The sequence below is a fragment of the Oreochromis niloticus genome, linkage group LG15 (assembly GCF_001858045.2).
Source record: "Oreochromis niloticus isolate F11D_XX linkage group LG15, O_niloticus_UMD_NMBU, whole genome shotgun sequence".
Classification (NCBI taxonomy): Eukaryota; Metazoa; Chordata; class Actinopteri; order Cichliformes; family Cichlidae; genus Oreochromis; species Oreochromis niloticus.
Window position 1 is genome coordinate 18,341,997 of NC_031980.2, and position 24,551 is coordinate 18,366,547.

The window sequence follows — 24,551 nt, forward strand, 5'->3', positions numbered from 1 at the left end:
TTAATCGTTTTAACAGTGTACCTTCACTTCTTCTGCTAAAGACCTTAGAAATCCCTTCAAATTAAAAGCTTGTGATTCAAAAGTCACGACACTACTGATATAGGCAAACCCAGGGCACCATGGTGCTGTGTACCCAGTCACCATGTTTTTGATCAACTGGATATTTTAGTTAAATTAATCTGATTGATCCCTGTGGTAGTCTTTAGTCCTGTGATAGATTCAGGGTTGACCCCGCCTCTCACACTGTGACAGCTGGGATAAGCTTTGGTCCAACTGTAACCCTGAATTGGAATAGCATAAGAAAATGGATACAAGGATGGATGATTCTATAGCTGCTCTAAACAACCGTCATGTTAGCAAAGGATGAAGTGACTATGCACAGTTGCCTCTGTTAAGATTGCCATCTGACTGTGCAAGTCCCCTCAGCTTTGTGGGGCTTTGTAGTGTCCGCCTGCTTATTGTTTTGGTTTTAGCGCCCACAGCTACATCGACTGATCTTATTTAAACTCACCACTATCATTAGTATCTCTTCCAGATGCAGCAGACAGTTGCTTTCTGATATTTAACACCTGCCCAGAGCAGACATGCAAAGTTATGCAACAAGCTGATAAATGAAAAGCACCGCTCCAACTGAATGCCAACATTGTTCTGTGTCTGCAAGATTTTGTAAAAGATTTCAAACAAAAGTAGTCAAGGTTTATTCTAGCTCTGAGAGGTGATTGACAAATCTTAAAATCTGGTCAGACGTATCTGACCTTAAAATTCTCAAAAGTCATTTCTACCCTGCTGATATTTGTTGTGGAGCAAAACAGATTTTTAGAATACATATTTATTACGAGGTGCTCTGCTGTTTCAGTAAAATCAATGAATGTGAGCTGTGAGGTAACCTGTTAGCATACAGCACACCATATATGAAATAGTGATCTCAGCAAAAAAGCAAAAAAAAAAAAAACCCCAAAAAAACAATTACAAGAACTTCAATGACGTGAACAAGAGACAGTTTGCTCTAAGGAGCAGAAGGCAGGACTTTAGGGAGTGGGCATAGTAACAGACACTGTCAAGTTCATTTGATATTAGACTTTCAGTAAACATGCATGCAGCTTCTGTTTGGTTTCAGAGGGTTGAGGTTATAATAATGGAAAGGTCAGCAGTTTGATCATCACTGGCTTCTCTGGTCTGCATGTCAAAGCATCCTTTGACAAAATTACTGAAGCCCAAATTGTCCAAATGTATCCATTGGAGTGGTTATGTGATAGGTAGAAACTGTTCAGAGGTCTAAAATACGTGTGCAAATGTAGCTTAAAACTGAATATTGGTAAAATTTTGATTTTTAAAATTCAACAACCAATGAGAGCGATGTGAACTGGTAGCCAAAGTCATGCATCTTGAGATTTGCACAGGGATATTTGCAGACCGAAAGAAAGAAGCCGAACATTTTGAGATTAAAGTTTATGGAAGTACATCAGCAATGATAACATATGCTCACTTGATCTTTTAATCAGGTATGATCAAAGAGTTTCTCTCAATATCTGAGCCACAAGAGAACCGACTATCACACCAAACACTGGATGTTGGATGATGATGATGGAGTGAATGTTAATCAGTTGGATCATCTTCACCCCGCAACCCAGTTTATCGACAGAAGAGACAATTTCAGAGAAGAGAACTGTATTTCAAAAGGTTTTATTAACATACTTTTTCCATTTAACCAGCCTGTACATTCAGTACTAAAAGGCCCTTGTACACTGACCTACCACATTATTAGGTACAGTCTAATGCAATCCAATACTGTTTAAGTGAATGTTGTGGTCTAAATTTTAGGAATACTTAAAAGTAATGCAGCCCACCAAACAACTATACAACACATAAACTAGATTTAGCATTATGACAACATTAAGAAAAGCTAAAAAAGGACCAGTTTCATAAAAGTGATAGATTCAAATTGGATCTCATAAATGTATCTAATAATGTGGCTATTAAATGTTAATGCACACAAAGAAATCTGATCTTTAGACATTATGTAACAGCTGTTATTGAAGTGAGAAAGCAAAACAATTCAAACACAGAACACATAAACTTGAACTTTTGTCGGCGTAATGAAATGATAAACTTTTCTTTAGGTTAAAGTTCACTTTAAGTTTTACAAGCTCACCATCTGATCAACGGATAAACAAATAAAGCTGAATAAACACTTTAGTGCAGAAAAGTTTGAAGATGTTGCGATTTTTTTTTTTTTTTTTTTTTTTTGCCAAACCACAGAAATCTGACAGACAATATATGGACAAAAGTATTGGGCCCCACATCTTAATCTTTGAAGTAAGGCGTTTTGCCACAGGTATTTAAAATCAACCATCCAGTTATTCAGTCTGCCCTTACAAACATTTGAAAAAGAATGAGTGTGGTACTTTAATGGGATGCCACAGATAAACAAGTCTGTTTGTGAAATTTCTTTCCTCCTACATATTCCACAATCAGCAGACCACATACCATAATACAGCAATGTGGGTTATCACACCATCACTCTGCTGACTGAGATCCAAACCTCCTCTGGCATTAACAGCAGCACAATCATGTGCACCAGGAGCTTCTTGGTATAGGTAGGTGTAATGTGTAAGTAGCCCAGTACTTTTGCTTTTACAGTGCATTTTTCAGAGTCCTCATTTAAGTCTTCCTTTACATTATGGTTCAGAAGGACAACTTTTCTATGCATCATAGAAAGCCGTTTGCATATCAAGGTTTTATTACTTTGGCTGTCAATGTTACACAATGTTATATTTTTTCAATTCCACTACTACAGCACCAATCTATATTTTTTGACATTTGTCAAGTTTATTGCCTTTTTTTGCACATTACTTATACTCAAACCTAAATAGGGTACTACTTTTTGTTTTCCATTAAATATTGCAGGAATCTTTGACATTAGGCACACAAACAAGATCATTGAAAGCTTTGTTTATCGTTTGTTAAGTTGCAGCGCAAATGTAACAGAGATGGCAATTTCCATAAAAATTTGGTTTGGCTTTGCTCATAGTTTAACTCAATCTGTACCGTTTTTCTTTGCCTCCAAAGCATTTTCCAGCAAGAACTCAAATCTGCTGCTGTTGAATTGTCAGCAAAATAAATGATCTAGTTTTACCTCGAAAACTTGAATTATAAAAAGAAAATAAAAAATAAGAAACACACTGAAAAATGTTACCATGCAAATTGTGTGTAATCCTGAGTCCTGAATAAGCCACTGAAAATATTCTGAAAATTCCTTCTATGAATTTTCTTACTTCCCTTGTAAGGAACAAACGTGCATATCACTTCTTTAAATATAAATAAAGGCTGAACATTATTCCCCTTTTAGATACTATAACTAAAACTCAATTATACTATGATGCAACTTCAGTAACTAGTCGAGACTCAAGAATTTATTTCCCACAAACCTGTGGCTTTGGTACAGCTGGTAGTACTCGAGTATAAATTCAATTTTATATGGAGTTTGGCAACTTGATGACCCTGGCATTGGACTTGTAGCAGTGTCTCCACTATGTAAACAAAGACATATGTACTTCTTGTCCAAGTAGTTTGGAGAGTTGGCAAAAAGGCCTGAGGACGGGTGGGTAGACGGGTAGTATGTGGTACTAAAATATTTACCCAAAGTTCAAATACATAATCACCAAATTCAAGAAAACAAAGAAACCAGCACCACGACATACAACTGGGATAGAGGTCCACACCACACAGCATGAATACATTAGTTAAAGTGCTCAAAAGGATAAGAGTGACTAACAGCTAACAAAGCTTGAATGAAAAAGCAAAGTGAGGAAAACAAAAGCCACATTCAGAGTTAGAAACACATTTCAAATGCATTAACAGAGAATGGCCTCTACGCCGAGTGAAGATGGCACATTCAGAAGCTTTCACAAGGCCGCTCATAAGCAACAGATCCGTTATTCAGAATGAGCCAAAGAAGCTCAGCAGTGTACCTTCAAAGGCTTCACTCATCATGTGGTTTTATGTAGATTCATAAAAAAGGTTTTAAAAGGAGAATCTGAGAAGGAAAAGAAGCATTTTGGAAAAAAGGCAAGGAGAGAAGAAATTAAAGAAAAACTCTAAACGCAGGGTTGAGCTGTCTCCAGATGGCAACTCTTTTGTTCCATCTCTCACAGAAAGCAGCAAGTAGGCCAGGACGACTCGTAACAAACCATGTGGAGCAGAGCGACATCGCTGCATCGCCCTGACCGTCCGCGATGCCCTTTGGCTAATAGGGGTCGCTGAATTAGAGGTGAGCTACAACAGATTTCTGAGTGGGGAGTTTTCCTCCTGTAGGGACAGAAAATATGTGTATTTTAAAGCAAACCCAACAAATATGCAATCTGGTTATTTAGACAAACTTACAGCTTATTTCTTACCAAGAGTGTCTTCCAAGGAGTTTAACATCACCTTGTTGAGTTTTAAAGTCCCCTGTTCCTCGCCTCTGAAGGAAAAACATTGAAGCAATAGTTGTTACTGTCGGGGCTAAAAAAAAAAAGACTTAATTAAAATGTAGTTCTTGTGGCACTTTATAGCGTTCATTGGATAATCCAATATTAAAGGGATGCCTCCCACATTTCTTAAAAATCAATGCTGCAGTGGCATTGTGAGCTGGAAGTAGAAATTACAGGAATGATATCAACACTAAAGCAAATAAAATCCAAACCATCTGCCAGACAGATAACAGAGATAAGAGAGGTAATATATTTTTGGATGAAAGGAAAAGAGTGAAACTAAACCTAAAAATAAATAAATAAAAGCTTTGTGGTTTCCACTTTATTCTCACCATAAAGGTTTTGGTTTTCTTGCTGTGTTTTAATTGACTTTTGATCACATTATACAAATGAGCTCAATATTTCCCACAAAAAATAGCATAGGTGTAAGGGTGGGAGAGCCAGTCAGCCGATCAAACCAACATGGACATGCAGGTGAGTAAAACCAACATACCCTTTGATTTTCTGCACAGCTCCGAGTCTTATCAAAGCTGCCAGAGCATTCTTCTGGAGGTCCGATGACAACACTTCAGTATACCTTAATCTACCTGGAAATACACATGTGCACTTAACATGTAATCATTGGTATAGAGTACTGAATGTTTGAAAATAACAACTCACAAGCAGAAATAAGAAACATTTTAGGAGAGAACCTGTGAGAAGATGTTTGATGATGAACTTCCGGACAGCAGGAATAAACTGTTTTTCTGTCAGACCGTCTTGTTCACACAGGAACCGACACACCACCTGTCACCACAAACGCAAACAAGGAGCTGTTAGGACTGATGAGGCAACAGCACCCTCTAGAGGACATCTGCACAAATCTAAAGTATGTTACAAAGTTTCAAAATATAACAAAATAGCTCTAAAATACAAACAGATCTAATTATAAATATCCCAGTGTATTACACAATTTAAATATATATGGTTGAGATTGAGGTGTCCCTCTTATCATACTGTACATTGTTATTTAAATGAAATATATGAGAAAATTATAAATTTAAAAAAATCTCTCCTTTCAAATGGGATAATTCATGTTTTTTAATCATTTGAACCAAACTGTGCTTTTCTCTGATCTATTGTCATGCACTTGACATCATAATACAGGACTGACTCTTCCAACCTGTTACATGCAAAAGACGATCCAGCCAACTCGTGTTGAAAACTACACTGTGTCGCTGTGTATGCATCTCCCTCACCTGGTATCCTTGTAAGAATGGATCGAGAACACTGGTGAGGAAGGCCAAAGTCCTGTGCCCTCTCTCGGTGATCAGAACCTCCTGCTGGTTTATTTGCAGAGTTCCGGTCTTCACCAGCAGGTAACAGGCCTCCTCAAAGTCCTGCCAGACAACAGGAGGTGAGAGAAATATGTCACATTGACCATACAATAATTTATTCATAATTAATCTGGAGTACACCAGCACAGAGAAGATGTGTCTCACCTGTACAGTAGCTCCAGGACAGAGAATGAACTCATTGGAAAACATGTTTCTCAGGAAGCTGAAGCTGTTGTAGATCTCCTCTGGAAAACAGACACACGGGTCACCACAGCACATCACGTACTTCCATCCCACTCCATCCCCAGTATTCTCCATATTCCCTCCCCCATTTTAGCCTCGCCTCTCTAACTTTGTCTCCAAACAGCTTAACCTGAGCTGTCCCTCTGACGCACTCCTCTCTAATCTTGTCCATTCTGGTCACTCCCAGTGAAAACCTCAACATCTTTACCCCTGCCACCTTCAACTTGGACTCCTGTCTCTTTGTTTCATCATAGTAGGTCTCACTAATATTTTGGAAACCTTCCCTTTCACTCTTGTTGCCATCCTCCCATCGCAAATCACACCTGACAATCATCTCCACCCACTCCTCCCTGTCTGTACTCTCTTGTGCACCATCCACTGCTTTTGACCCCAGTATTTGAACTTGTCCGACTTCACTGTTACATCTGCATCATAGCAAATGTGCCAGCATAAACAGGCTGAATTTAAGTGAATTTTTAAAGACACTTAGCTGCCAGCTGAGTTTAGATTTCATTTTTTCATTGTTAGTTTGACTTTGCAATATGGATTCACAATAGAAAAAAAAAAAGATAATAAAAATCATACCATATAAAAAGCTCCACAGACTCTAATGTAGACTTCACATCAGATAAGTAAGTTTAATTTTTTTTTTACCTTGTGCTCAGTTGGCACAAAATTACTTGGAAAAACTGAAAATGAATTTTCTGGAGATAAACCAGTCACCTCTTAGCTCCCATTTTCCTCTTACATAAAGTAGATTTAATCTGTGGTGTCCTAACTAACAGTAGCACTACTTGTTTTTCCTGTATTTCTACCTGCACTCATAATGTATGAGCAGGCTGAGAGCAGCACAGTTGCAGCAGTCTTACGTTTCCGGTTGGAGGCAGCAGTGTGGATGGCTGAGGCCAGCAGGGCCGGTCGGATGAAGACGTTTAGTGCCTGATTCCTGTAGGAGGCGCAGGAGAGTATGACGACTGCCTTGTTTAGGAGCTCCTCTTCTGGAGTAATGGCACCGCGAGTCTCTCCGGGCACCTGTTGACCTCCTACTTTAAGAGAAAATTAACATTCATTTACTTATGTTTTCTTTTTTGTAAACAGTTGTTAATTGTCTGCATTTTAAGTGGAGTCAGATTAGGAAAAAAAAAAAAAAATCTAGCCATCCTTTCCTGTGGTTGACTGGCCTCTGTCTTTCTCACCTCTTATCTATTTTCCCAGCCAGAAAGAAGCAGTCTGTTTTGTTTGCATTTGCAGATTATTTGTACTGGACTCTGAGTAACAGCTAGATTATTTAAATGTAGTCTTTAGGTCATGTTTTTATGACTGGGCTAATATTATGATGATTAAAAAAGAAAAAGAACAAGGACATTGAGAAATAAAAACACCCGGGATACAACAAACCTTGTTCCAACGCCAGCTGAACTCTTCCCTCAGAGATCCTCACCAGACCTCGGTGAAGGGAAAGACTGGAGGAAACAACCTCTGAGGGAGGTATGTGGTCTGAAACAACAAGAGAATCATAGATGAGGGGAAAAAAGATGGGATGGAAATCCCACGTTCTTGAGCTGCATATCAATATCACATCATCCCTATGCATTGCTCTACCCCTGTCGCTTTATGTTGAAGGTTGCATCTCTCCATCTTGTTTTGTTTTTACAAGGTTCCTAAAAACTGCCTGAATGTGTGCAAGTCTCTTGACTGCACTTCACCTAAAAGAAAACAAAACTGTTGTACAAATGTTTTCATGTCAGTTTTGAGTATTTCTTAATGTTAATCTGTTCTTAATCTGCGTTTATCCATGTTTAACTTTTACTTATCTTACCAACATCAGCCTGAGGACTGCATGTATATGTGTCAATGTGCACACAGCCATGAAAAGATTGTATGAACTTTATATCAAGATTGTTCGATTTGGCCTCTGGTTAGTCCTCTCACTTTAGTACATAGAGTTTTCATTATCGCTAAAACAGATAACTGGGCTGTACGGTACCCGGCCAGTGGAGGAAGGCTCCATACTGCCGAGAGAGGTCCCTGAGCCACACGGCTTGTTCAGTGAGCTCATCGAGTGCCGTCCCTTGCTTCTCCTCGGCCGCCTGTTTCTGCAGCAGGACGAAGGCCAGAAGGACCCAAGGCTTCAGGACCATGTTCTCCTCCTGGGCTCGCACCAGCCTGTAGGCGGAGTCATTCACAAAGCTGAGGATTTCCTCACTGGGTCTCGTGGGGATATGTCTGGAATCAAAAAGCACAAAGTTAGTCAGTACTATATTTTTGCATCTGTAATAAGCCTAAACATAAAACTACTTCTTTAGTTAAATAAATATAAAATGTGTATGGTTAGCTAAGAGAGAGATGGTTTGAAAATGTGAGCACTGTCCACAGGACACTCATTAAAATGAGAAGAAAGAGGCCAAATTCTAAACTTTATAAATATCTAGCACGGATATTGATAGACAGAAATAATATTTTTATAACTTTTCAATTACAGAAGATACAAAAATGTCCAAAATATTAAATATTTTTTAAGCATGAGGAAAAAGACAAGCAAATGACACAGGGCCAAGTTATGGCTTGGATTTGAGCCATTTTCACAAAATACTAAAAGTTAAAATCAGTGGAAAATAGAGCTCTTTGAGCTATTTCGGACTACAAATGGAATTTAAATTAAAACAGTACCTTGGTATCAGGTTGAACTGGCTGCGGTTAACTCTGCTTTCAGCTAAACTTCTTACAGACACGGGCTGGCCAAAGTATACGTGGATACTGCCGTAGTCTTCACTGAGGATCTTTCTAGCTTTAAACAGGCCCTAAAAAGGAGACAAGAAGAAGAAGAGCACAGAGTGATTTACAATAAGTCTTTAAAGACAAAGAAAGACCCACTTACAGTTACTCAACAAGCTCAAGTCTCTGTGACCCATTTTCCGATACCAGCTCTGCGTTTTATTATCATACAGTATGTGTTGGCACGTCTGCAAGTGAAATCTGCATTCAGACTCTTCTTTGAAATACAAGTCAGTCAAAAACAAAAAAATGATGTCTTTGATCTCCAGTAATCAGACTAGCTGCTTTACACTTCCAAAATACCAGAATAAATAACTCTCTGCACTCCAGACTGCCAACTACAGCTTTTGATTTCAACAGCTTTGCTATAACTATGAATTAACGATATTATGTTCACAGTAAACAGGTCTCATGTTACTCACTGAAGTGGACTCCTTGGGTTTTGGCACACCCAGCAGCTCTCTGGCATAAAGCGCCTCCTCCAGAGTCCTCTCATAGCTGATACTCACCGGGACCAAGCTAATGTCAAACACTTCTCCTTTAAGAAATGGGTCCATCACTATATTTAACAGACCTGGAGGAGGACACACAGACAAGGATAAGTGCCAAAAGTACATTTACTGCTGAATAAAGATCTGGTGACACACGCCTAGAAAATCATCTGCAACCATATCGCTTTTACAACATGTTTAAAGAAACAGCTTCAGATCTACATTTTTCACTAATAACCTGGGAGAGATAATCTGTGCTCAAACCTGAGCCTTACCCAACTTTGGAGTCAAAGACTTGGCTGTTCGGCTTCTGGTGCCCTCTAGGAAAAATTCAACTGGTGCATATCCGTTCTAAGGTTAGGAGATAAAGAGGAACATAAATGGTACAGAAATACAGAAACAAAAAAATACAGAAAAAAAATGTGACTCATTCCAAATCACAAACCCTAATGAAGCTGCCTCCTCACCTTAAGCATAATCTTGACGTACTCAGAGAAGACAGCCCAGTACAACTTATCTCCACCAAAAGACCTCCGAATAAAGAAAGCTCCAGACATCCGCAGCATCTCCCCAACGACCTTCATCCCCATGAAGTCTGCAGAGAAATGCAAAGTTCATGTGCAAAGATGTATTATAAACCCATCTTTAAGACCTCTGTGACACAGCAAGCACTGATACACGTGTAGTTAATAATTTGCTAGCCCATCATATACACACACTTGTTCATTCCTTTGCTTACCCATGCCAGCAGCAATAACAGGTAGAGCCAGGTCGTAGGTGTACAGGATGTACGACATCAACAAGAAGTCCATGTAGCTGCGGTGACTGGGCAGGAGTACTACTGGGTGGTTATGAATGGCCTGCTGGAGCTAACAACAATGAAAGCACAAGTTAAGTGCATCTGTGCGAGTTTGAGTAACTGTCTGAGCCATCATCCTGCACTCACTCTCTGGAGGCCCTCTTCGTTGATACAGATGCTCCGGAACAAGGTTTTAAAGACTTTGGAGAGAGTGAAGGCGAAGAAGCGAACCGTGCTGAGCTGCAAGCGTTGAGCCATCTCCTCCAAGATGGCTGCCGCCTCCCCAGTGACTTCATCTGATGTCACGCCCTTCTCTTTAGAAACCTCAAAAATTCAAAATAAATCAATTACAAACAAAGACATGTTAAAACAAATTATACTTTTTTTCCTAAATGTGTTTAAATTTCTGACAATGAGAATGCAGGACGATTTTTGTCCCTCTTGGTCAATTTTCTTAGTCTATAAACTCGAGAGAAAACTTTGGACTTTGTCTATTTGTAGTAGCCCCTGACTTTGAAGTTTTTACTGTATGAAATAAGGTAATATTTCAAAATGAATCAGAAACCATTTTCCTGCTACTGTGTCATAAAACACCATGCTGTGCTTGAACAGTAGTATTGGTGTTAAGTTAAAAAAGTGCATGGCACAAACTACATTTCCTCTGATAGCCACTGGGCTCAAAAAGCAGATCAATCTTCATGATTTAAGCTTAAAGTTAAAGTCAGTGCTGCAGATACAGGTGGCTGTAGCTGCAATTAGGTTAAGTGTGTTTTCTGCACTTAACCTAAAGTAATTTGAGTCACTAAACTGGGCCTCTTGGCTGCGTTTGTGGTGTTGGTGTCTCCTGAAGCACTTTTATTATGTGGTTAACTGTGCTGACCTTCATACCCGTCTGTGCTCAACTCTAACGCTGTGTAAAACTTGTTACTTTAGCTCGCTTGCACAAATTTTCTTGTTGCAGAAATCCTTGAAATAAATGCATTAAAGAATGGAAAGTGCATGAGACATTTTTCACTGTGAAATGTAATTTTCTGAACTGAAGAGAAAAATACATCCACCAGGTATAACCAGAAAGCCAATTTACCTGAGTGATGACATAACCCAGCTGATCAGACTGCAGCACCATTTGCTTCAGCTCACTGACTTTGCATGGAGTCAGTCCTTTGTAAAGAACAGGAGTGTAACATTTGAGAGCGTATCTCAAGTCACTGGAGTTCCTCCTCTCCTCCAGCATATCCTCAAAGTCATCTCTTTTCTTTAGCATAGGATCTCTATGCTATTAAGAAAGGGACAGGGCACACTATTAAGAACATGCTTTACTCACAGTTCTCCCTTGTATAACATGAGTGACAGTGAAGACAACCACAGAAAAATCCTATAGAGGTGAAAAATTGACAGTTGAGATGTTTGCAATGTACAAACAGATGTGGCATGCAATGCACGACATCAGCATTTATTGTAAAAATTGTTGTCCTGTGCTGCAGCATTTTTGACACAAACAAGTGACATTCACATAACCCCACATTCAAAATTTTTGTTAAGCATAAAATATTTCTTGAGACCACTGAGGGAGTGTCAATTTTGCTGCTGGAAATCTTGTGTTAAAGTTTAAGCTCAAACAATACCTCATATCTCATTTCCTATCCATGTTCTCTTTAATCAATGAGCAGCACTTAGAAATATCCACTGTGAAATAAAAAGTGCAATACTGCCCTCTAAGGGTGAAGCTGGAAAGGACGCCAAAATTATCACACAAACCTACACTTTTTTGTAATTGAGCCAACTATGGGGAAAAAAAGAAGAATTGTCATTTTCATTCTCAAAATAGGCCAATTTTACTTTGATGTGCATGAATACATCAGGGCTCTAAGTTACTGGCACAGACTTAAAGCTGCTCCGTTTCAAAGCTTGAACAAACACATGCCACAGTTATTTTAGTTCCTGAATTTTTAGATATGCAAAAAATATGGCATTAAAAATAATTTTTACTAAAAATTAAGAGCACCACAGGCTTCATTAATCCTCACATCCGGTCCAGTATGTTGAAAGCAGTCACTGGTTGAAAGTAACAAAGTCCATAGGGTAATATCTGCTATATTAAAAAAGGGGGTTGGGGGGGGGCTTGAATACAGTAAGCTTAGAGTCTTTAACGCTTTTTATGTTAAACCAACGCATTAAGTTCACTTGTGATTAAAGGGGCAATACACACAAATCGTGAGAGAGTAGCTTATTATTTTCCCCCCACAGTGAAACTGAATAGGAAACCAGCAGATACTGGTACCAGGAGGAGCAGGATTAGGAAATACTGTCGCAACTGTTGCCTCATACAAGTTTGACATTGGGCTCTTCTTTTGACAGGGCTAGTGCAACTCCAAAGTTAAGTAGTTTTCGCTTAAATCTACTCGAACTGCGAAAGGAAACAAAACATGAGGCCAAACATTTTTTTCTTCTGTCTGAAAGCTTGAAGGCTGAAACTTCAGGGTTATGAGCAAAGAAACTGGCATAATGTAGGAAATCAGTTCGTTACCTAAATTAAAGTGATCCAATCTAGACAGACACCCACACACACACACACACACACACACACACACACACATACACACTTTCCCAATAACATAACCAGCTACATCCAAAACACAACACAGCAACGTTAAATTAAATCACCAGCTACCACTAAGAAATCACGCCACACATTCTTCTAGTTAAACGTATTGTTTCCCACGTTAACCACAAAATTAGCGCATGTTTAAAGCCTGTGTCGCTGCAGACGTGAACAATTCAGCACGAAACCGTTTGAATGAAATGTCAAATGTCAAATAGTGGACACCGTGCGAGGGCGGAGAGCTGAGCTAGCTTAGCCCGCTGGCTGAGACTTGCATACCTACCGAATAAACAGCTTTGGAGGCCATGTCACACTTTACAAACACACGAGCGATACATCCAGCGAACTTAATACGTGCACGTTTATTTTGCACGGTCCTGTCTCTTCTTATCACACTATTAGCTGGTAACAACACCTGAAAACTTCACATGGGCGTATTTAACAAGTGGCATTTCCGTGGCAGCATTTTTGCCCTTCCCTCTTTTACCTACGGTGGCCGGACAGGACTAATACGCCGGGTTGCACTGCATGTACCATGTGCGCTCTGTTGTCATTCAAACGAGCAAGTTAGCGACTTAGGCTCTCAATTTTTCCGCTTAACTTGCTTATAATATTAGATGGAAATGGGGTCCGAGAGAAACGGGAATAAAGACGAAGATAGCTTGTTTCTGGAGCATGTTTTGGACAAGCTTTATGACTTTGGTAAGTGTGGTTAGCTGGCTGGCTAATGTTAGCTTTACTGGCTACTTTAAAGGCTGGTACTGTGTTTGAGCTTTGCTCTATTACTCGTTTGTTATAATATTATGTTTCATGAGTCTACTTGCAAGGAAAAGAAACATGTCTTTAAACTGTGTTACATGTTTAGTTGTATTAGCCAGAATACTTACTCTAACGTTAGCTGTTTACTGAGTTGTCACCTAAAATGAACATTATACCAATAAATGGCAGGAAAATCTCTTAGTATACAAAGCTCAGCTCAGCTTTGCTTATGTTGCACCATCCATATAAACGTGCAACTCAAAGGGCTTCACACGGCTAGAATAAAACAACACAGAAAAGCAACACTGGTGGTTTTTAATGTACATGAACCACAGAAGTAAATGAGAGCGTGTTATATTATACAGTAAATACTAAGATTCGCATACCGAGATTAAAAAGCACGAAAAGCAAAAATAAAACAAGTCAACTGTCGAAACTTGATAAAAAGCTTCTTCTCCATCTGACAGCTGCTTCCTGTAGGGGTCCCTACAGCTTCCATCTCGCAGCTACCCCTAGCATCATAATCTTTCACACCAACCAACACAAGCATGTCCTCGTTCACTACATCCATGAATTTTGTCTCCAAACTGCTCAACCTGAGCTGTCCCTCTGATGTACTCCTCTCTAATACTGTCCAATCTGGTCACTCCCAGTGAAAAGCTCAACAGCTTTAGCTCTGCGACCTCGAGCTTAGTCTCTTTGTTTCATCATAGTAGGACTCCCTAATGTTTTTTAAACCTTCGCTTTCACTCATGCTGCTGTCCTTCTGTCACAGATCAGCTCTGACACTCATCTCCACCCTACCTGCATCTTTTTCACCTCTGTTATGCACTGACTGTTATGCACCTAGATATTTAAAATTGATCCACCTTCACTACCTTAACTTATTATGTCTGCACTGTTACATCTGTCTCCCTCTCATTCACACACGCATGCTGTCTTACTCCTACTGACTTTCATTCCTCTTCTCTGTAGTGCAGTCTAGATAAAAACAAATATAGTTCATGCAATGTAGTTAAGCAGCACCACAAACTGCATTCTCGACATTTTCATAAAGTTATATCATGACCCTTGGATCAAGTTAATGCAAATCCTGAACATTGTCATTATTAATGCATTAATCAACAGGGCACAAGCAGGTCTGGTGGAGCGGTGACGGCAAGTGTCGGGGGTGATTTGAGATAGAAGTATAGCAGGAAGAGATTTATTTTAATACTGCTTTGCTGGACTGCATTAGTTTCAGTTTAGCTTTAGCTATAGAAGTGCAAAGTTACCTATACTTTAAAAGTCAGGTGTCTGCTACTTTCTTGTGTTACTGACTTTACCAGAGTTCATGGCCAAGTCATGTAAACAAAATGTTACAGGGTCTGGAATCTGAATTATATTGTTGATTGATGATGTAGGATCAGGACCAAAAAAGAAGTCACAGAAGAAGAAAAAACGAAAAAGATGCGAAGGTTGGGAGGAAGAAGAGGAGCTCCCTGCAGTGAAGGATATATGCAGTGACACTGAAGACTACAGAGCAGAGCAACATGATGCTGAGCAGCAGCAGCAGCAGCAACGAAAGGCTGAGCAAACGGGTAGGCAGCATAGCAACAGTATGTAACACCCTCAGTCATTCCACTTTTGTCTGTGAGTCATTAAGTTTTCTTTCTTTTCCTTTTTTTTACTCATTAATCTGATTCATCCCATTTTCTAGCCTTCCAGCAAGTGAACCAGGTGGAGGTAGTCACATTTCAAGACCCCACAAAGAAAAGAAAAAAGTCAACACCAGACCCCAACAAAACACCTGTAAGTCTGTTGTACTTGAGCTTACTGTGGCTCTCTATATTTGATTGGAGGCTGGTATAGTTCAGTTCATGTTGATGGTGTGCCAAAAAAAAATGATCTTGTATCCAGCTAACAACCGGTGTTGGGAGTCGTTACACATATTACACATTTTTCTTGTTACTTTTCATAAAAGTAGATTACTTAACTACTTCTTTAGAAACATGAACACGTAGAAACTGAGTCTATGCGTGTGACTTTTACCTGTTGAAGATCAGGCTTTGGCTGCTGGGCTGGCTCAGCATTCACTCAGTTTCATCACCACTCTGGGTTCTTAGCTGGCCTAGCATTAGCATGCTGTCTGTACAGATATTTGCAAAGCTGCAGTTCTGTTAGCAGCAGACTGTTGTTTGTGCAGTTTGCACTTTTTTAAAAATTTTATTGTATTTTTTTATAGCACAACAGGAAAAGAGCACAATGGTACTGTCCATATCACCACTGCTCTAAAGCTGTAACGCTGTAGATCGCTCCACCCTTTACCTTTAACAACGTAATTGTAACTGTTTTAATTTGTTTCTGTCAATTTTGGGGGGGGTAAATGTGCAGAAAGAGTAGATTAGAAACAGAGTTATGGATGCTACCTATAGAAAGATCAGCAGCAGTGGCTTCTGTGCCAACAGGCTTAATAGGAAATGCAGTCATGTCCTCTTGTCTAGCACAGGCACCATGTTTTTTTAAGGAGCTGTCGCAGTTCATTTTACAGCATTTTCATCTTGGAAACTTGTTTTCCAATTGATACTATGAAACCTGCTAAATCCTACTGTTTGACCTCCAGCAAACCTCCTTTAAAGATCCCCCTGTCACAAATGATTCTCATCACTTTCCTTTTCCTCCCGTCTTCATTGCCTTTGGGTTTCTGCTGTCATCCCTTCCAGGCCCTTCACGTGGCAGAAAAGGAGCAAAGCGACCAGCTAGGAGAACTCAATTTGGAAAAGGTGATGGTTTCACCACAGTTTACTTCAATTTACTTTGTTATTGCTTCTTAACAAGATTGAAATCCATGTTTTGTTCATATATAGCTGTAGATTATTGTTCTCCGAAAAATATAATTACCAATCATGTAGCTCTTCATATCTACATGATTTTTTTTGGCTTTTAATGTATTTGTGTGCTGGTGTCAGGCTCGTCTGGAAGTCCATCGGTTTGGAATTACAGGCTATAAGAAGGAGGAGCAGCGTGTTTTTGAACAGGACAGGGCGGTCATGTTGGGAGCCAGAGTAAGAGCAACATTTGCATCCAACTTTTAGATTTTGCTGTAGAGCAGATTTTTTTATGGCCCAATTTTCATGTATTTAATGTCTCCATCAGCCTCCTAAAAAGGAATATGTGAACTATAAGATGCTTCAGCAGCAAATCAAAGAGAAGAAAGAGAAGGAACAGGAGGAAGCTCAGCTGGTACGACCTGCACTTTCAGTCCAGTTACACTTATAGGAAAATTACTTCTATTTGCTGTTCTTATTGTAGCATGCATTATTTCTTTTTAGGGTCTGAAGAAAAAGAAGAAGAAGAGTAAACAGAGGTAGGTGAATAAAATCATGCCTTTCTTAAATATCATTGATTCTTTACCTTAATTATGTACTTTAATTAGTGTTAATGAAATACTTCCTAATCATAGAATTCATCCTAACCCTCCAAAAATTAGTAATTAAATATGAAAATATACTGTTATACTAATTTCTGTGTCTCCAACCTGTGTTTGCTTCTGCTGCTCTGTCAGAAACAGGAAGACAACTGTACCCTCCGGTCCTGGCGCAGCCCCCTCTGGTCAGGTGGGCCGCTTCAAGAACGGCATGCTGATCCTCAGCTCCATGGAGATCCAGAAGATCAAAGGCAACAAGTGAGGAAAATAGGAAATGACCAAAACAGAGGATGATGTCTAAAAGCAAACTGTTTAACAGTCTTTCAGTGTATTTAAATCTAACTGGCTGCTGGCCCCCTGAATGTTCAGGATACAGCCCTGAATGAGATTTTCAGTGGCTTCCGAATCTCTTTCCGATTGATAACTGTAAAAAGGAGCAAATTCTAAGTGTATACGTGTTTTAACACGCTAATGCAGAATTAGTGGTGTTTGAGTTTTTTCCCTGTACTTTATGGCCTGCGCTAAAATAAATATTTAATAGTTTTGCTCTCTGAGAACGATGTGTCAGTTATGGTGATACCATAAAAGACGTATAGAGCATAAGAGAGAAGCAAACACTAACAGAAAACCAGCCAGAGTTTGTCTGCTCTGAAGCAAGGAATAACAGAATCAGTACTTCTCTGCTGTGTTATAAATCAGTCCTTAAATATGATTAATATTTAATTACTTGCCTTTAAACTTATTATTTATGTTTTGTATACTGTTTTGATCATTTTTATCTGAAAGTAATTTTGTGTTTTTTCTCAATTTAATGGCAAATTTGGAGGTTTGGGGCAGGTCAGGTCAACACCCACGTGTCCTTGTATTCATCATGTTGCTCTGTCGTCAGTTATCTGAACTGCAAGCAGGAGTAACAGAGGGGCAGAACTGTTAGCTCTCATATTAGTCCGCATCCCAACAGCGGAACTAGGGAAGGCAGTTAATGCATATTCAATGTTGAATAAATTGCAGCTGCAAACAGAGCTCTCACTCATATATGAAAACCCTGACTTCAGGATGTGTAGCAGCGCATGTCTGAGCCCTTTAATAAAAACAACTTATAGGATGTGTTTTCCTAAACTTTGAAGCTGCTTTGCATTCTGATCACTGAACCCATGATGACCGCAAAGTCTGAATGATGCTTTTACACACTCAAACGACTCAAGACATTTCTCATAAATACCAGGACGCAGGACAGACTAAGGGCGCTGACAATGCCGTCAATTGAAAAGCAACTGAAGCACGACATTCCTGATTTCAATAAATCTGTGATTGATAAATTTGCACATAAAACCTTTTGTGTTGTTTATCCAATAGTCAAGACTAAATAACCTGCTAAAAATAAAAGTGCCTATTCTTTGTATTATACCTCGATAGTTGGTGTTGTGTATATTGGATAAGACAGACTTTTCAGTCACTTGTGACATTCATCTATAGCACTATATCCGGTAAACCATATTGAAAGAAAATCTGTTGCTGCTTGCAGACAGATTCATATTGTAGTAATCATTAATTGCAATATGATTAAAGTTTTTTAATGTAGCTGCCGACAGATGTCACAATAAATATGGGTGTGGTTAGCAATTCGGCACCGGAGCCAATGTCTGCCCCACTGTTGATTGTACTCAGGAGCTTCTACTGCTAATGATCCTATTAAAGTGGATTTTCAAGATATTAAACAATTTAAAGGGTAAGGGTACAGATTTATTTTCTTTGTTTTGCAGGTGAGGGATTTGAATCCTACAGAATGGAAAATGCATACCAGCATGTTATGGAGAGGAAGTGGACACAATATACATTTCCTGATAACATGTCACTGTCTGGGAGGGATGGTGTTACTGGCGACTACTGAGTCAGACATTGAGTGGATTGATCTTTGAAGTGGACTTCGACTGTGCATCTGGACAAGTCTTAAAGCACATAACTGGAGACTGAATACTGTCAAATCATCTTCCATCACAGTTTATTTATTTTGTTTTTATAAATGACAAAAAAGAGACATTTGTGTATCTTGTGTTGTACACTGACATTTTTAAAAGTATGTAATTGCAATGCATTTCTCATTTACAAACTGAAATGTAGTTGTACAAAACATTTACATTGGCAGGAAGGGGACGGGATCATAACAGGGCAGGTGGGCCTAATAATTAAAAAATTACACACAAGTAAAGTCTTGGCAGAAGTTTTCAAGAAGAAACGCACGTGTACACGCTGGATGGACCATGAGAAAGCAGAATGATCTTACAGTTTTTCTCCCATATAAACCATCCCTTGCAGTCGTTTCCATTTTGTTAAAGGGAAAACATGAAAGTTGGGGTTTCGCGACACTATGATGAAACAAGACCTTTGAGTTGGCAGTGTGCAGCTGGGTGAGGTCACAATTTCTCACACAGTTTTCTCGAAGCAGCCTTTTTGTTGTTTTATATACAGTTCAACAAGAGGAAAACATGAAGCTCATCTGCAGCATGTCACACGTTTGAAGCTGTAAGCACATCTCCTTTATTCAGAAAATATTTTACAGACACGGGCTGTTTTCGACTTGCAATCCTTACTGGTCAAACACAGACCATATTAGTAGCCATTCAAGAGGATATTAAACAAAAGAAAATACATAATTAAATATTTATAAATACTTTATAGAGTAAATAAATTACATTTTTTCCTCTACTTTTTCAAACATAATCATCTAATAATACTAGTGTAATTCCCAGCACCATACCATTAAAATTAAATTGGTAAAATATGTCACATTCATGGGTGGGTAAGTGTTGGGTAAAGGGACATTTCATACAAGAACTCTTACAAATACGTCTGGACAGAAGTGACTGCAGTGTGAATATTTTAATATGCAAGATTTGTTTTTTGTTCGTTTCTGTGACATAATAATGTTTTAAGTGATTTTTAGGCAACAAAATGTGGAACCAAATGTTAACACAACAGGGTGATTTCAGCCCCTCAGCAGAGGCTTTAATTGCCTCCAGTCACGATTTCCTGAATATCATTTTGACATCCATACAGCCCACAGAGACATAACCCCAAATCATCCAAACTTTTCAGAAGGCTGGTTACACGATATTTCACTTTTGTCTAGAAATCTATTCCTGGTTACAGCAAAGTCAGCCTCAGGGCAGGTTTTTGCATCTGGCGTGGGAGGTGGCAACAAGGTCAGAGCTGAGCAGCCAGAAATGATGTAAATGTAGCCCTTAGGTGAAAGCTGGCAGTCTGGGGCACATGAGGTAAAAAAAAAAAAAAAAAACCCCGATGTAAGCTGCTTTAAATTCTGAAATTTGCACTAACGCTGTATTTATGTTGCAAAGGAAATATGTTCAATTTAAGTAAGGAGAGTACTTGGGTTAAAACTCTTCACTTACAGATGAATGGTAACTTAAATGTAAACTTAAATAGATCTTATCATCATGATTTTGCTAACAAGCTTGGTGAAAGTGCTGTTTTTGCCTCTCGGGTGCAGTTACTTATTGTATCTGCTTGAAGTATACATAACTAGCTCTGTTTTTGGTTCAGTTCAAAAGATCTGGTTCATTAACTTATAAAGCCTACACTGTTCAACCATCTTTAATGAGCTCTAGCAGGTAGCTCCAAAAAGAAGAAGAAAAACAGGCAGACAAAGCATTGCCTCTTTCCACTGGTGTCTTAGTGTCTTTCTCAAACTCAGTGTGGTTCTACCCATTTCCACCAAAAATAACTACATTTTTAGGCTGGCATCAGCACAGTGCCACAAAACTGCTGTTCCCAATATTAGAATAATTAACACACAGATTCAGATTTTCTTCCCACTGAAACTACCCTCCATCTAAAGCTACACAGTTGTTATGCAATGTTAAAACAAATGTTATTGAATCTATTGAAGTCTGGCTCCACGCTGTCACCACATTAAAAAAGGGTTAACAGCAAACACCAAATGGCACAAAACAATGCTGGCAGGATTTAAAACGCTCCATGGAGGCCTTTTTTTCTTTCTTTATTTTCTTCAGCCGAATTCTATTTAATTCAGTTGACTGGGTACTTGTGACTAAATTGTTTTCCTTCTCCCATAGTCAATCTTTTGTCCTTTCACGCGCTCCTTTTTCCCCCCGTTTCTCGTCACCTCCCAACCAGTCCAACCAGATGGCTGCACCTTTCCTGACCCTGAGTCTTCCTGTTAAAAGGGAGATCTTGCTTCCAGTACCGCCAAGTGTTTGCTCGTAGGGCATCGTGCGATCATTGGGGTTCTTTCTGTAATAGTGTAAAGCCTTTACCTGGAGGCAACTGTTGTTCTGAATTGGTGCTATATAAATTAAATAGAGTTGATACTGGTGATAAATCCCTTCTGGACACCCTGTACATATTACACATCATAATATACGGATTTATATTTGATTCGACGTCATGAGTTGACTGTTTGTGGCTGCCTTGAGACCATTCTCAGAAAAAAATTATATAGCCCAGGTGTATTAAATGCCTATAAATATGATATACTGCAATGCAAATGTAAAGAATTTAACATTCAAAATATCAATGCTGATTTAAAAATAAATATAATATCCCATCTCTACCTCCTAAAAACTTAGTAAAAAGTCCAAATAAAGAAAAAATAAAGATATTTACTTTATTTTAGAACCCTAGATCTCTACTAGTAACTAAATGTTTTTAAAATAGGCATTCAAAATAGACCTGATCATTTCCTGTAAAAATACCAGTTATTCTTAACCTTACACATTATTTCTGTTCATTGCTGTGGTATATTTTAAAGAATGAGGGTGCGGTAAGTATACAAGTGCTACACTAATTTGTCAATGTAAAATGTTCAACCCTTTTAATGTAAACTTTGTGTTTAAATGTCCAAATATCATGAGATAGTTTGTGATTTACAGTAACATAAATCCTGACACATTTTAAAAAGTCTGTGATTAAAAGCATGAAAACGGATATCGGCAGGTTTTGTCCAGCGATGCCTTAATCTTGTTCTCGCCACCGTTCACCAGCAGGGGGCGAGCTGTTATAGCGGTTGGTTTCAGGGTCACTCATTGCAAAGACAAACGGTACACTATTTACAATACAGCTTCAGATAGTTTGTAAACTTGTTTGAATCCATGCTTAATGTCACATGTTATAATCATAACTCACATATCAGTATTTACAGTTTGAGGATAATGTAGTAATGTCAGTCTACCGCTCAAACTCACATTATTATAGGGAACAAAAATGGCTCAGATATAAACAAATTAAAGATTAAATAACCTCAATTAATGAATTCTTCTATTCTCAGCTGCATGAACTGATAAAACATACATAAACAGAGTACTTATACCTATGTACTTTATACAGTGTCTCATGTCCTGAGTCACAGTGGTCTGGTTGAAGCTACTGTCCTCTATAGGCTGCCATATCTAGTCCCTGATGATAAATGTAGCAGCTTATGTAGCTTTACCTGATGTGACTTTAAAAGATAACGTTCAGGGCCACAGATAAAAGGTGTCTGAAAGCATCTTGAGATTCTGCAGTGAGACTGAGAGATGAGCACAGAATGAAATGTTCTTGAGACGACCATACTTTTCTCATTGACTGGGGGTGTATTATTTTATATGTAAATTGTAAATCAAAGAAAATTAAGGTTTGACTCAATTCCACTTCGTTTTAGCATTTTCTGACAATGATCTGTCAAAGTCAAAAAAGTTCTTTGAGTCTGAGATGCCCCTGCAGGCAAATAGGTTTGTTTCAGTATGCAAATTGCATGGCCGCATGATTTATTAAATACCACAGTAATGTTTCTCACTGGCCAGTGGATCAAGTCATACAAAGTGGTGCAATCATTTTAATGTTTCTAGTAGAGTCCAAAAGTTGACTGCCAAAGATGTTGAAATGTGGGGATCTGCTGCACCTTAGTGGGAACTTTTTTGATGTTAGACTTTTAGGTTTTTAAGACAAATAAGGAAAAGAAAAGGCTGGTGGTCTCTAGGCCTTTGGGACTGTGAATTTATTGGTTAACCTACATATAATAATAACCTTGTTTATATAAATAAAAAGTAAATTTGGACTAATCAACTAGTTTAAAAGTAGTTGGGCTAATATTAGCAATGTTAGCACCCACAGACATCTTTCCTTGCAGGTTAACATCCACATGTCCTTAGGGGTTATATGACAGTTATATAATACAGTACAGCTGAATTTTCAGTGTCTAGGTCAAAACACTGTGTACTGTGTACTTCAATAAAAAGTGAGACAACTACATATATATATATATTGCCCAAGCCTGGTTAATGCAGTGTTTTCAAGGTGCAAAACAATCTTATCTAAAAGAACTTCTGAGTGCAGAAAAAAAGGACGTATTTAACTCAATTTTACCATAAAAAGCCTGTGCCAGGTCACGTTAAAATAGTTTTCCCCAAAAGAAGGCACCAGAATTGAATTCTTCAAAATAATACACCCCTGGCTCGGTAGATCTGTCAGATTACTGAAAAATGAAATGGAATTAAGTTCCATCCTTCTCAGACTGACCTCAATATGTAAACCGTTCTGACAACACTATCAAACGATCTTTGCGCCACTTTGCATGACAAAGAGAGTCAATCATGAGGGAAGCTGTGCCGGCTTTAAGATGGCTGTCAGATTCCTTACCACAGATAAGAAATCACAGAGAAGGCAGTGCTGTTGGAGTCAACACTGAGATGAAAGTGTGAAGCAAGAGTTTAGCTTTTAAATATTTTATGAGAGAAAAAACCCATGGTGCCACTACACAACTCCTACAAATGACTTGTGTTCATCTCGGCTGTAAACACACCTGAGAGAGAAGCAGAGCAACAAAAAGCACTGCTGAATCATTTCTCTCAGGTTTTTTTTTTCACCTCCTAAAAACTGTGTTGCTTGTGGTCTATTTTTTTGTTTATTTTTCAACTCAGAATGATCTTTCCTGCACGATATAAAAGTCTTTAAGGGGCGGAGTTCAGCCCAGATTGTTTAAAATAACATAAACTGTGCAAGCTGGAATATAGAGAATGTCAGTGTTGCTTGTATCTTTGAGAAAAATAAACTGGGCAGTGGGAAAAAGTATGGCCCTCCAGCCATCTCTGCAGTGACATCGCCAAGCTTTAATCATTACATTTATAGCCAACTTTTCACTTGTCTAAAAAGTCGTGGAGATGAAGATTGTCCAGGTTAAGGGTCAACTTGAGAAGGATGGGAGAGGAACAGATCCCATCTGACAGTACTGGACATGACATCATTGGTTTGTATCCAGGGCACGCTCAGAGTAAGGAGGGAGCTCTTACTGTTTGATATTCTTTGGCACTTCCAGGCCTGTCAGTAATGTCACCTGAAAGAGAAACGGAAAAAACACTCAATAAAATCAGTACAAATGAGGCAGTGATTTTAAGATCAGAGTGGGCACATAAAAGCGCCACTGCATCTATTTCATGTGAAATTTGGTTTGGAGAAGACACATTTATTTACCTTTGGAACACACAGTAATCTGAACTCATGGGTTAGGAATCATTCACTTCTATCAGCACATACTCAATTAACATGTGAATGTAGAGGAACATATCAATGACCAATATCTGTTTGAGGAATTCAAATGGATTGGACTGGTAATTCTGATTTTACTTGCTAAAATGTCTCATAAACTGCATAAATATAAACTATATTTCATCTGA

General features: G+C 38.7%; 3 protein-coding genes across 6 annotated transcripts in view; 1 reads left to right on the forward strand and 2 right to left on the reverse strand.

Annotated features, from left to right (window-relative positions):
• Nucleotides 1-1,667: 1,667 nt before the first annotated feature.
• gnpat (glyceronephosphate O-acyltransferase) lies at nucleotides 1,668-13,155 on the reverse strand. 2 transcript variants are annotated; one of them, XM_003456623.5, is made up of 17 exons: nucleotides 12,982-13,155; nucleotides 11,181-11,372; nucleotides 10,244-10,420; nucleotides 10,037-10,166; nucleotides 9,765-9,892; nucleotides 9,573-9,648; nucleotides 9,229-9,380; nucleotides 8,702-8,832; nucleotides 8,019-8,257; nucleotides 7,430-7,528; nucleotides 6,901-7,074; nucleotides 5,954-6,033; nucleotides 5,711-5,851; nucleotides 5,165-5,258; nucleotides 4,966-5,059; nucleotides 4,398-4,462; nucleotides 1,668-4,308 (listed from the first exon to the last, which is right to left on the reverse strand). In XM_003456623.5, the coding sequence occupies exons 1-17, from the start codon at nucleotides 13,003-13,005 to the stop codon at nucleotides 4,265-4,267; spliced, it is 2,040 nt and encodes a 679-aa protein (XP_003456671.1). In that variant the 5' UTR covers nucleotides 13,006-13,155; the 3' UTR covers nucleotides 1,668-4,264. The 2 variants fall into 2 exon arrangements, with proteins under 2 accessions (XP_003456671.1, XP_005461425.1); XM_005461368.4 differs by having other exon boundaries at nucleotides 6,901-7,077.
• A 9-nt stretch (nucleotides 13,156-13,164) lies between these two features.
• Nucleotides 13,165-18,901, forward strand: fsaf1 (40S small subunit processome assembly factor 1). 3 transcript variants are annotated; one of them, XM_025898639.1, is made up of 9 exons: nucleotides 13,165-13,400; nucleotides 14,861-15,055; nucleotides 15,157-15,248; nucleotides 16,160-16,219; nucleotides 16,406-16,501; nucleotides 16,593-16,679; nucleotides 16,769-16,803; nucleotides 17,002-17,121; nucleotides 18,627-18,901. In XM_025898639.1, the coding sequence occupies exons 1-9, from the start codon at nucleotides 13,316-13,318 to the stop codon at nucleotides 18,628-18,630; spliced, it is 774 nt and encodes a 257-aa protein (XP_025754424.1). In that variant the 5' UTR covers nucleotides 13,165-13,315; the 3' UTR covers nucleotides 18,631-18,901. The 3 variants fall into 3 exon arrangements, with proteins under 3 accessions (XP_025754424.1, XP_003456663.1, XP_025754425.1); XM_003456615.5 differs by having other exon boundaries at nucleotides 14,861-15,037; XM_025898640.1 differs by lacking the exon at nucleotides 18,627-18,901 and having other exon boundaries at nucleotides 17,002-17,125.
• trim67 (tripartite motif containing 67) overlaps nucleotides 18,849-24,551 on the reverse strand; it is a 53,596-nt gene continuing 47,893 nt past the window's right edge. Inside the window, 1 exon segment of the mRNA XM_025898638.1 lies at nucleotides 18,849-24,211. Coding sequence (XP_025754423.1) covers nucleotides 24,164-24,211 — 48 coding nt within the window. The 3' untranslated portion in view covers nucleotides 18,849-24,163.

Coding starts and splice junctions, on each gene's coding strand:
- gnpat (XM_005461368.4), bottom strand. CDS start 13,005: ATGGCCTCCAAAGCTGTTTATTCG. Junction 8,258..8,701: donor CAGTTCAACCTGATACCAAG/GTACTGTTTTAA, acceptor TTTTGATTCCAG/ACATATCCCCACGAGACCCA. Junction 7,529..8,018: donor AGCCTTCCTCCACTGGCCGG/GTACCGTACAGC, acceptor TTGTTGTTTCAG/ACCACATACCTCCCTCAGAG.
- fsaf1 (XM_025898639.1), top strand. CDS start 13,316: ATGGAAATGGGGTCCGAGAGAAACGGGAATAAAGACGAAGATAGCTTG. Junction 16,220..16,405: donor GAGAACTCAATTTGGAAAAG/GTGATGGTTTCA, acceptor TGCTGGTGTCAG/GCTCGTCTGGAAGTCCATCG. Junction 16,680..16,768: donor AACAGGAGGAAGCTCAGCTG/GTACGACCTGCA, acceptor ATTTCTTTTTAG/GGTCTGAAGAAAAAGAAGAA.